At 43.8% G+C, this 12,174-nt stretch overlaps 1 protein-coding gene across 1 annotated transcript in view; it reads left to right on the top strand.

Annotated features, from left to right (window-relative positions):
• Positions 1 to 678: 678 nt before the first annotated feature.
• The window catches only part of LOC143290910 (uncharacterized), a 41,373-nt gene continuing 29,877 nt past the window's right edge, over positions 679 to 12,174 (top strand). The window contains exons 1-4 of the mRNA XM_076600469.1: positions 679 to 1,843; positions 5,257 to 5,535; positions 5,788 to 5,980; positions 9,235 to 10,830. Coding sequence (XP_076456584.1) covers positions 1,466 to 1,843; positions 5,257 to 5,535; positions 5,788 to 5,980; positions 9,235 to 10,830 — 2,446 coding nt within the window. The 5' untranslated portion in view covers positions 679 to 1,465. The remainder of the gene's footprint in view (positions 1,844 to 5,256; positions 5,536 to 5,787; positions 5,981 to 9,234; positions 10,831 to 12,174) is intronic.

Raw genomic sequence — 12,174 nt, 5'->3', positions numbered from 1 at the left:
GTTGTAATACTAATATCCATTTCTTTATTTGTAGAAAACAGTCGGAAATGTAAGAATGTAATGATATTTTCTTTATTTGCAGAAAACAACTGGAAATAGAATAATGTTTGCTTGCAATAACCATTTCTTTCTTCATACAAAACAGTTATGTTCACTTACCATAACCATTTTATTTTCTCTGTAGAAAATTGGAAATATGAGAATGATATTTGGTTCTAATAACCATTTCTTTCTTTGTAGAAAACATTTGGAAATATAGAAACTATGCTAAAGTTGTAATAACTATTTCTTTCTTTGTAGAAAATGATAAGAAATTTAAGAATAATGTAAAGTTCTGATAACCATTTGATTCTTTCTTTGTAGAAAGCAATTGGAAATGTAGGAATAATGTTCAGTAGTAATAACCACTACTTTCTTTGTGTGATTGTTACAGGATAGAGCAGCATGCTGACAAAGGAAGGTGAACAAGTGGGGCAGTCTTTGTTCAAACTGTCGCTGTAACATAACTATCATTGCTGGTGACAGTCAGTTATGGGGTGGTGTTTGTTCAAACTGTCCATGTAACATAACTATCATTGCTGGTGACAGTCAGTTATGGGGTGGTGTTTGTTCAAACTGTTGCTGTAACCTAACTATCATTGCTGGTGACAGTCAGTTATGGGGTGGTGTTTGTTCAAACTGTCGCTGTAACCTAACTATCATTGCTGGTGACAGTCAGTTATGGGGTGGTGTTTGTTCAAACTGTCGCTGTAACCTAACTATCATTGCTGGTGACAGTCAGTTATGGGGTGGTGTTTGTTCAAACTGTTGCTCTAACGTAACCATCACGGCTGGAGACCGTCAGTCATGGGGCAGCACGGAAAGAAAACCACACTAACTGCTGATATCCGACTGTTCTTTCACCAAATTTACATGCTAAACTTCCACTCCAAGTGTTTAAAGAAACATAGCCGTATCATTAGCAGAAGCTCATTCCTTCAGCTGAGTAATAATACCAAGCAAGGCTCAGCTGAGCTGATTAGTGCTCACTGAAAATTTGTCTGGTGGCTGGATCTAGAGTGCTGCACACACTGATTCAGCAATGTCTTCACTTTCGTTAAACGTGCTCTCTGAAAATTTGTCTTGCAGTCAGATCTAGAGTGCTGCATATGCTAGTTCAGCAATGTCTCCCCATTCAACGTCAAACGTGCTCACTTGAAAATTTTCTCAAGCGGCTTACATCTAGAGTGTTAGCACACACCACTAGGTCAGCAGTGTCTCCCAATCAGTCAAACATGCTCACTTGAAAATTTTCTCAGGGCAGCTTACATCTTAGAGTGCTGCTGCACACACCACCAGTTCAGCAATGTCTCCCCGTTTGTCCCTTGAAAATTTTCTCAGGCAGCTTTACATCTAAGAGTACTGCTGCTCACACCAACCACACCACCACCACACCACACCACCACAAATAAGTAGATCAACCAAAATGTCGGGCCTGTCGACCACCTCCACCACCACCCTGCGCACGGACGAGGCCTCCAAGGTGCTGCCGGGCGACAAGACGGGCCTGCCGCTGGAGGTCTGGCAGATGATCCTCTCCTACCTGTCCTTCCGGGACCTGTGCCGCGTGGCGCGGGTCAGCAGGACCTGGCAGGACCTGGCGGCCAGCGTGGACCTGACACGCTGGAAGGAGCTGTACCTGGCGCGCCGGGAGTGGCGCCACCCCTACTGGCCCCTGGACACTGACCTGGAGCCCTCCTCCTGGAGGCTGGCCTTCCGCAACCAGCACCGGGCCACCCGCTTCTGGCGCCGCTGCTCCTCACAGCAGGCGGCACACAGGGCTGGGTGCATGACGCTGCTGAAGGTGAGAGAGTTGGTGGGTGTGGGTGGGGGTGTGGGAGTTGTGTAGTGTTTGTGTGTGTGTGTGTGTGTGTGCGTGTGAATCAGAATCAGAATCAGAATCATGCTTATTTGTCATGAAAACTGCAAATGAAAGGTTAAAAGACACAGCAATAAAGGGTAAAAAAACAAACAAACCCCGAACTAAACTAAATGTGAGGTGTTCTAACTAACTCTCTCCATACAAACGGCGAAAGAGACGACGTTAACAGCGTTTCACCCCAATTACCATCATCAAAATATTGCAAGTGGAAGGCTCTTATACTGAAGAGGTGAATGTTGACAAAGAATACCACAATTCTGACGACGGAAGCTAAAGGTTGGGTCATTCAGACACCCACTGGACATCCGAGGGGTCTGTGTAGAGGAGAAGAGAGGACTGGCTGTACTGAGTGAGTTAAAATGTGACATTTTCTTTGAAACATTGATATTATGAATTTTGCTAGTCGAGGTTGTACAGGGTCATAATTGTGCCATTGACTGACTATCAGTATCATCAAAATTTGTAAATTCAGACTTTATTTTGCTTAACAAAACTTGTTCATAAATGTTCATATCTAATACATTTGTCTTGAAAAATGATTCTCATCTAATACGCCACACATTTTGCATACTCTTGCTTGCCTCTTTCTGTGTGGAGATCATGTGTGCTTGTACGAAGTCTGCACATAGCAGATCTGTGCTTAGTTTTTCTTGAGTGGATCAGATATAGTTCGAGTCTGTATTCTTTAGATAATGTGAATGTGTGTGGGTGTTGGTGTGTGTGTGTGCATGTGTGTGTGTTTATGCTTAAACTAATGTATCAGTGATGTCTGCTTGTATGTGAATGTGTCTGTGCAGGAGTTATCATGTGTGTGAACATGTGACTTTTGTGAGGAGGTAGATCTGTATTTGGGTAAAAAGCATGTGCTCATGCACATTATTATAGGCTGTGGAATACTTGGATTTCAGGTATGTAACATTAGAGTCGGCATGCTGCATGAACACAGTTTTCTTGCAATCTTTTTGTTGTCTTTCTTAGAGGTCATTATTACCCATACCCAGCTTAGAAAAAAAGAAGAAGAATTATTGACAACTTTTGTTTTCATCCTAATGTTCAAGGCTCAGTTTGGTCTCAGTCTTCACATTGATTTTCAGAACCAACAACCATCTACTCAACCAACAACCATCTACCTGAATATCTAGTCATCAGCCCCACATCTACCTGAATATCTAGTCATCAGCCCCATCCACTTGTGATATGCAGCTTCTGTTCAAACATGTGTGTGTGTGTGTGTGCGTGCGTGTGTGCGTGTGTGTGTGTGTGTGTGTGTGTGTGCATGTGTGATTATGCACAAGTTTTTATATTGATATGCACCTGTATATATCTTATTTCTACTGTATATGTGTTTGTGAATGATTTTCGATTTATGTTCATATCTTGTTATGTACTGCACCCCCCCACTCCCCCCAATATTCCTTGTGACCCTGGTACACTTGGTAATAAAGACATATTCTATTCTGTTCTGTTCTATTCTAATATCACATTCAACATCCACAGAAGAAAATATTTTTACTAATTTTAGTTTAATGAATTCAAATCCCACAAATCACTATAGTAATACAAAGCCACAAAGGTGTTTGTGTTTAATACAAGAGAAAAAAATCTACTAATTAATGTTTGTGTTGTGAGTAAAATGAATAAATAAATGAAAATCAAACTAAAAGAGAAAAATTCATCACCTCCTAGCTTAAATCAGTGAAGGTAACTTTAAGGATCACCTACTGTTCTGTATAGCAACACAAAGGGACAAAAAATGTTTACAATATTTGATATTGTTGCTTATAGTTATCGTCCAGCCATATATGGACTGTTAGGGAAAGAAGGTAGCAGAATGGTTAAGACGCCAATACAGTGTCAATGAAGGTCAAAGGTTTGAAACCGATTTGGGTCATGTTGCTGGTCAGGCATCTGCCTAGCAGATGTGGTGTAGCGTATGTAGAGTGATGGCCTAGAGGTAATGCGTCCGCCTAGGAAGCGAGAGAATCTGAGCGCGCTGGTTCAAATCACGGCTCAGCCGCCGATATTTTCTCCCCCTCCACTAGACCTTGAGTGGTGGTCTGGACGCTAGTCATTCAGATGAGACGATAAACTGAGGTCCCATGTGCAGCATGCACTCAGCACACATAAAAGAACCCACATGCAGGAAAAAATACAAAAAAAAAAAAAAAAAAAAAGGGTGGCGCTGTAGTTTAGCGACGCGCTCTCCCTGGGGAGAGCAGCCTGAATTTCACACAGAGAAATCTGTTGTGATAAAAAGAAATACAAATACAAATGCAAAATATGTATATAGATTTCTCCAAACACAGTGCTGCTTCTTTGAGAAGCTGAAGCCGAAATTGAAGTGGACCGCCGTTTTCAATAAACCTTGAACTGTTCGTGGCCATTCATGCCCTGCTCTCATGGTGACCCTCAGCTATGATACCCCTCCACTTCCATGCTTGGGGTGAGTCTTGTGAAGGTCTTCTTTCAGTGCCTGCAGGTTCGTGGGGGACTGTCGTTGGAGGGACATGGTGGCTGCCTCCACTCTAGGGGAGACGCTCATTCAGTCTGGCACCGCGACTAAGCCATTATCGTCGTCAGTAGGGGGGTCAGTAGGTGGTGTCCTGAGTACGTTAAATCAGAACAGGCACTACCAAACACCACCAAAGTGACTCAGCAGCAGTGCAGGGTCTCCTCTGATGTGTGGCCTCCTGGTGACCTAACATTGATAGTTCCCTGTGGAATGCCATCACTGGGACTGCGACAGATGAACCCGGGTGTGGCTGTGTATTGGGGACTTGGAATGAGGGGCGTGGGAGTAATGCCACTAAAATAGTGTAGATGATAATAATAATAATGGATACTTACATAGCACACTATCCAGAAATCTGCTCTAGGTGCTTTACAAAAACGCTTTTGTTAACATAAAACATTATATCTATGTTACATACACACACCAAAATGTGACTACACACACACACACACACACACACACGCACACACACACAAACACACACACACACACACACACACACACACACACACACACTGCATACATACATTTTAACATACATGTGTATCTAACAGCTACCCTAACACGTATGCACACATAGGCAGGCACAAACTTACATAAACACACGCATACACAATACACATTCATATACATGCATGTAGTTATGTACACATACATATGTATACACACATAGTCAAGCACAGCTAACGCAAAGGAAGTGGACCTGCCACAATTGAACTTATTGCTGAGAGAAAAGGTGAGTTTTGAGACGAGATTTAAAAGATGATGGGGCAGCAAAAAAAAAGAAGAAAAAAACCAAACCCAACCATGATTGTTCACACAGAGGGTCAGAGAGCGGCAGGTGATTGAGGTGGGACCAGGCCTGCAGTATGAGACGCTGAAGAGTGCGTTCGCCGTCGCCAACGAGTACGACAAGATCCTGGTCCACCCGGGCATCTATGACGAGCAGCTGGAGATGTCGGTGAAGGTTCCCTTTGAACTGGTGGGTGTTGGGGAGCTGGGCAGCGTCATCCTGGTCCTGTGCTTGGAGCATGTGGCCCTGTCCGGGAGGATGTCCAACCTGGTTCTGCGGGCACCTTGGTTCACCAATTTCATCCTGAATGTAAGAGTGTGTGAGTGTGTGTGTTTGTGTGCGTGTGTTTGTGTGTGTGTGTGTGTTTGTGTGTGTGTGTGTGTGTGTGTGTGTGTGTGTGTTCTGTTTGTGTGTGTGTGTGCACACGAAATGGTCATGCACGCAAAAGCCCAACTCGTGTACATACAAGTGGACGTGGGAGTTGCAGCCCATGAAAGAAGAAGAAGATTGAAAGTCCAACTCTTTAACCGCTCGGCCATTGCGTCCTTTTGGGTGTGGCAGGTGAAGGCGGGATACCTGCAGATGGACAACTGCATCGTGGAGGAGGGCATGATGCGGGTGGGGAACCCCGGGGCATGCCACGTCCAGTTCTGCACCTTCCGCCGGGCCACCATCATCCTTCAGCACGTCAACGCCTCCATCATCCGCAACTGCCACTTCTCCCAGAGCAACAACGCCAACATCGTCATCGAAGGTCAGTTTACAGCTTTGGTGTTGTCATCAGTGGTCGGTTTTTAGCTGTTGTTATCTCGTTCGTCATCTATCAGATGGATTCCCCCGTCTCCTCGACAAAGGCGGCAGTACGTCGCAGGTCCTCCAGTCCTCCGTAGAGCTTCCGGGCTGCTGGGATTGGGTCGGGCCAGGTTTTCTCTCGGAGGTTTTTAGCTATGGTGTTGTCACTGGAGGTCAGTTTTTCAGCTTTGGTGTTGTCATTGAAGGACAGCTTTGATGTTGTATTGAAAGTCAGTTTTCAGCTTTGGTGTTGTTATTGAAGGTCAGTTTTAGGCTTTGGTGTTGTTATTGAAGGTCAGTTTTGGTGTTGTTATTGAAGGTCAGTTTTAGGTTTTGGTGTTGTTATTGAAGGTCAGTTTTAGGCTTTGGTGTTGTTATTGAAGGTCAGTTTTAGGTTTTGGTGTTGTTATTGAAGGTCAGTTTTAGGTTTTGGTGTTGTTATTGAAGGTCAGTTTTCAGCTTTGGTGTTGTCACTGTTGGTCAGATTCCAGCTTTGGTGTTGTCACTGTCGGTCAGTTTTTAGCTTTGGTGTTGTCACTGTCGGTCAGATTCCAGCTTTGGTGTTGTCACTGTCGGTCAGATTTTAGCTTTGGTGTTGTCACTGTCGGTCAGATTCCAGCTTTGGTGTTGTCACTGTCGGTCAGATTCCAGCATTGGTGTTGTCACTGTCGGTCAGTTTTTAGCTTTGGTGTTGTCATCAGTGGTCCGATTTCAGCTTTGGTGTTGTCATTGAAGGTCAGTTTTTAGCTTTGGTGTTGCCACTGTCGGTCAGTTTTTAGCTTTGGTGTTGTCATCAGTGGTCCAATTTCAGCTTTGATGGTGCCATCAATGGTCTGTTTTCAGCTTTGGTGTTGCCATTGTCGGTCAGTTTTCAGCTTTGATGTTGTCATCAGTGGTCCGATTTCAGCTTTGATGGTGCCATCAATGGTCCATTTTCAGCTTTGGTGTTGTCATCAATGGTCTAATTTCAGCTTTGATGTTGTCATCAATGGTCCAATTTGAGCTTTTATGTTGTCACTGTCGGTCAGATTTCAGCTTTGGTGTTGTATTGAAGGTCAGTTTACAGCATCAGTTTTGTCACTGAAAGTAGATTTTTCAGCTGTGGTGTTGTCATTGAAGGTAAGTTTTCAGCTTTGGTGTTGTCATTGAAGGTAAGTTTTTAGCTTTGATGTTGTCATTGAAGGTAAGTTTTCAGCTTTGGTGTTGTCATTGAAGGTAAGTTTTCGGCTTTGGTGTTGTCATTGAAGGTAGCTTTTAGCTTTGGTGTTGTCACTGTCAGTCAGATTTCAGCTTTGGTGTTGTCATCAATGGTCCGTTTTCAGCTTTGGTGTCGTCATCATAGGTCATTTTTCAGCTTTTGTGTTGTCACTGAAGATCAGGTTCAGTTTTCAGCTGTGGTATTGTTGTCAAAGGTCAGTTTTCAGGTTTCAGCATTGGTGTTGTCGTCAAAGGTCACTTTCCAATTTTCAGCTGTGGTATTGTCATTTAATTAAGGCCACTCTTCAGCTCTGTTGTTGTCATCGAAGGTCAGTTTTCAGTTTTGGTGATGTTGTCATAGGTCATTTTTGACTCACTTGTGTTAACAAAGTGAGTCTATGTTTTAACCTGGTGTTCGGTTGTATGTGTGTGTGTGTGTGTGTGTGTGTGTGTCTGTGGTAAACTTTAACATTGACATTTTCTCTGCAAATACTTTGTCAGTTGACACCAAATTAGGCATAAAAATAGGAAAAATTCAGTTCTTTCCACTCATCTTGTTTAAAACAATATTGCGCCTCTGGGATGGGCACAAAAAAATAAAAAATGAAGCCTTATTATATGCAAACTGCATTTACTGTTATATTTATATTTTTTTGTATTCTCTAAACTTGGCACTTTGATCTGATATTCTGACCCAACAACAAGAGCAGTCATTATTATCATTTTTTGTTCAAACAGGAACTTCTTTTGCTAAGCATGGAAGTTGTATTTATTTTGCAAACGTTTTTGGTGCAGATAGTAAAAAAGGGAAATTACTCTGTAATTGATGCTAGGGGACTTAATTTGCCACAAGTGAGTCTTGAAGGCCTTGCCTCTCTTGTTTGGTTTTGATGTTGTCATTGGAGCTCAGGTTCAGTTTTGAGCTTTGGTGTTGGTCATTGAACAACCCCCCCCCCCCCCCCCAAACCAAACAAAACCCCCAGCAATAATGCAGTGAAAGAAGTATACAAATTTTCGGCCCATAGACATTTTTTTTTTTTTTCAAGGATGAATGACGTAATGTATTGTCACTGAAGGTGAAGGTCTGTTTTCAACTTCCGAATGAAAGGAGGAGGTGTCAGATTGTGTGTGTGTGTGTGTGTTTGTGTGTGTGTGTGTGTGTAAAGTAGCATGAATAGAACCAATAAGCAAATACCTTTTCTATTTTGTTCAGACTGATTCATTCGACCGACTAAGCGATTGACTTGACTTCAGATTTATTCCTTTCTCCTCAACCCAACCACTGCATAGGGTACCCCAAGGAGAAGTGCTGACTGACTTCAAACCCCTCCTTGCTCCTTTTATTTATTTATTTATTTTTATTTTTATTTTTTAGAACAGCACTTCCTTATTAGTACACTGTTGCAGTTTCTCTAAATTTGAATACAGAAAGATGGACAAGTTTCGTACATAATGTTGCCGTTTGGACATCAGTAAACTCAACTTCAATGTACAAGATTGCAGGAAATATTTAGCTGGAATGTATGTATCTTTCTCTTATCTCCACAAGAGCTGAACAGCTCAAAACAAAATGCCTACAACTTCTTCATCGTCTCTCTCTTTCTGGCCTGATCAGCAAAGCAAAGCATCAACATCAGAGTCCTTGTATCTGTAGTGATGTGTAGCCAAACCCGACACACCCAACGTAGGTCGTGTAGTGGGTTTTTTTGTTGTGTGTTTTATTTTTTTACCTGCCATAAGAAAAAAAAGCCCACATACATTCATGTTTTTATCTGTGCATTTCTGCTGAAGGAAAATTTCTATGAACTTTAATGCTGGACCCATGCTTACACTTGACTCGACTGATTGACAGACTTCAAACTCTCCTTTTTTCTTTTTTTTTTATCCTCCCCCATCCCGACCTGTATGATTTACCTTATTTTTATGTTTAGACTGATTCAATCAACTCAACCTGTCTTTCTTTTTCCTTTCTTTCCATCCCCATCCCCCCCTCCTTCCCCCACACTCACCACCTGCCAGGGTACCCCAAGGACGAGAAGTGCTGGGCCTACCCCCACCTGTGTCAGGAGATGGATGGGCTGTTCTGCCAGAAGCCCTCCCCTGACCAGCCCCACCCCCTCAAGGTGACGGACAGCACCACCTCCACCCTCCACTCCACCTTCACCACCAAGTCCCTCACCGCCTCCACCATCCCCACCCTCGACACCGCGTCCCGGGGCCGGGCCGGTAGCCAGGATGTCGACGTGGAAGGGAAGAAAGCGGCGGGTGCAGGGGTGGTGGGGGTGGTGGTTGCGAGCAGTGCTGACAGCCAGACAAGTCGGTTTGCGGCAAATAAAACAGGCGCCACGGCGGTGGTAGTAAACGGTCAGGGAAACGGTGCGTCATCCGGAACAAAGGGGAAATGGGGGTCAGGGGGTCGTGTTGTAGACGGCGGCAGCAGCAGCAGCAACAGGCGAAATCAGTGCAGCACAACAGATCACAGGAATGCCGTAGTATGTTTGAACACTGGGGATGGTGCTGACGGTGGTGGTGGTCATGGGAATCCCTATTACTGCGGTTGTGCTAAAGAAGGGGGAAACTCCTCCTCCTCTCCATGTTGTGTTTGTCAGTGTGAGTGTGGGTCAGGTCCGTGCTGCGATGTTCAGAGGGTGGCCTGCTTGGCTGAGAGCGGCAGAACATGTGGAACGAATACTGCGGACGGTGAGTGGCTGGAGATCAACGATGAAAGGAAAGCCTGGCAGATGGTTGGTGAAGAGAAGAGAGACAAGGACGTCGGCAAGTTACCGCCACACTCACAAGGCACATCTCAACAAGACAAATCAGATCGTCACGATGCCACTACAACTGTGAAATCATCAGAGAAGTCAACCAAAAATGCTGTTTCATCGGATAGTCAGCCTGTGGAAGTCCACCACGAGGGCAGTCCTTCTCATGAACACTGGGCAGGTGAAAAATGTGAGGGAGGCGGTAACAGCAATGGACATAACTGTGATGACCCACTTACCCCTGCTAACGGGTACAGACCAGGTCACTGCACTGTCAACGGTCCTGCTGACCAGTGCAGCCATCCATGCAGAAACTCCGGTGAGAAGTATCAGATTCCAGACCCTAAACCTCTGGACCTGACAGCAACCTGTGTCGTCCTCTCCGGCAGTGAGGTCACCTCCAACCCCACTGATCGGTCCAAAGCGAAGGAGGAGAAGGAGGAGGGGGAGACGGCCCCTCAGGTGGTCAGCTTGTATCGGAGCGTGGACGACGGTTCGCTCAGCGAGGGAGGGGGGGACATGTTCCCTCAGAACCTGCCCCCGCTCAACAGTAACCCCACCCGCCACCACCACCACCACCACCACAACCCCGCTCTCCTCCACAACCCCCACCCCCACCCATCGGCGGAGCATCAGCAGACCAGCAGCAGCGTTGTCCAGCAACCTCCTCAGCCTGGGGCTGTGGAACATCCTCTGCCGACCAGTGGGGGCGTGGCGGAAGCCAGCGCGGAAGCAGCGGAGCGAGGGTCACAGAGGTCATTCCACAGCAGCAGGGACGGAGGGAACAGCAGCGAGGACGACGACCTCTCCATATTGCAGGAGTTGGAGGCGGAGGCTTCCAGCAGTGGAGGTCTGTCGTTTCAGTGTGTGTATGTGTGTGTGTGTGTGTGGATGTATATCTGTTTGTTACTACAGTGGGAGTCTGCTGCTTTTGTGTGTGTGGACGTATATACTGTTTATTTCTGCTGTGGAGGTCTTTTGTTTCAGTGTGTGGAGATGTATATACTGTTTGTAGAGGTATGTTGTTTCACTGTGTATGGATGTATATACTGTTTGTCTCTGCTGTGTTTTGTTTGGTTTAGTGTTTGTGGATGTATACTGGGTGGGTTTTTTTAAAGTGTTTTGTTTGTTTCAGTGTATGTGGATGTATATACTGTTTGTATCAGCAGTTGTCTGTTGTTTCAGCGTATGTGGATGTGTATACTGTTTGTATCTGCAGTGGTCTGTTGTTTTAGTGTATGTGGATATATATACTGTTTGTATCTGCATTGGTCTGTTGTTTTAGTGTATGTGGATATATATACTGTTTGTATCTGCATTGGTCTGTTGTTTTAGTGTATGTGGATATATATACTGTTTGTATCTGCAGTGGTCTGTTGTTTTTGTGTATGTGGATATATATTCTGTTTGTATCTGCAGTGGTCTGTTGTTTCAGTGTATGTGGATGTGTATACTGTTTGTATCTGCAGTGGTCTGTTGTTTCAGTGTATGTGGATATATATACTGTTTGTATCTGCATTGGTCTGTTGTTTCAGTGTATGTGGATGTGTATACTGTTTATATCAGCATTGGTCTGTTGTTTTAATGTATGTGGATGTGTGTACTGTTTGTATCTGCAGTGGTTTGTTGCTTCAGTGTATGTGGATGTGTATACTGTTTATATCAGCATTGGTCTGTTGTTTTAATGTATGTGGATATATATATACTGTTTGTATCTGCAGTGGTCTGTTGTTTCAGTGTATGTGGATGTGTGTACTGTTTGTATCTGCAGTGGTCTGTTGTTTCAGTGTATGTGGATGTGTATACTGTTTGTATCTGCAGTGGTCTGTTGTTTCAGTGTATGTGGATGTGTATACTGTTTGTATCTGCAGTGGTCTGTTGTTTCAGTGTATGTGGATGTGTATACTGTTTGTTTCTGCTGTGGAATTCAAAGAATTATATATATATATATATATATATATATATATATATATATATATATATATATATATATATATATATATATATATTCACACATAAAATAAACTGCCCCATTTCAGAGGAGATCAAAGAATGATATATATCTATATATGTACAAATGAAACTGCCCCATTTCAGATGAAATCAAAGAATGATATATATATATATATATATATATATATATATATATATATATATTTACATATGAAACATGCACAATCACAACATGCAGTTG

This window comes from Babylonia areolata, chromosome 16 (assembly GCF_041734735.1).
Source record: "Babylonia areolata isolate BAREFJ2019XMU chromosome 16, ASM4173473v1, whole genome shotgun sequence".
NCBI lineage: Eukaryota > Metazoa > Mollusca > Gastropoda > Neogastropoda > Buccinidae > Babylonia > Babylonia areolata.
This window is presented reverse-complemented; position numbering and strand designations above follow the sequence as displayed.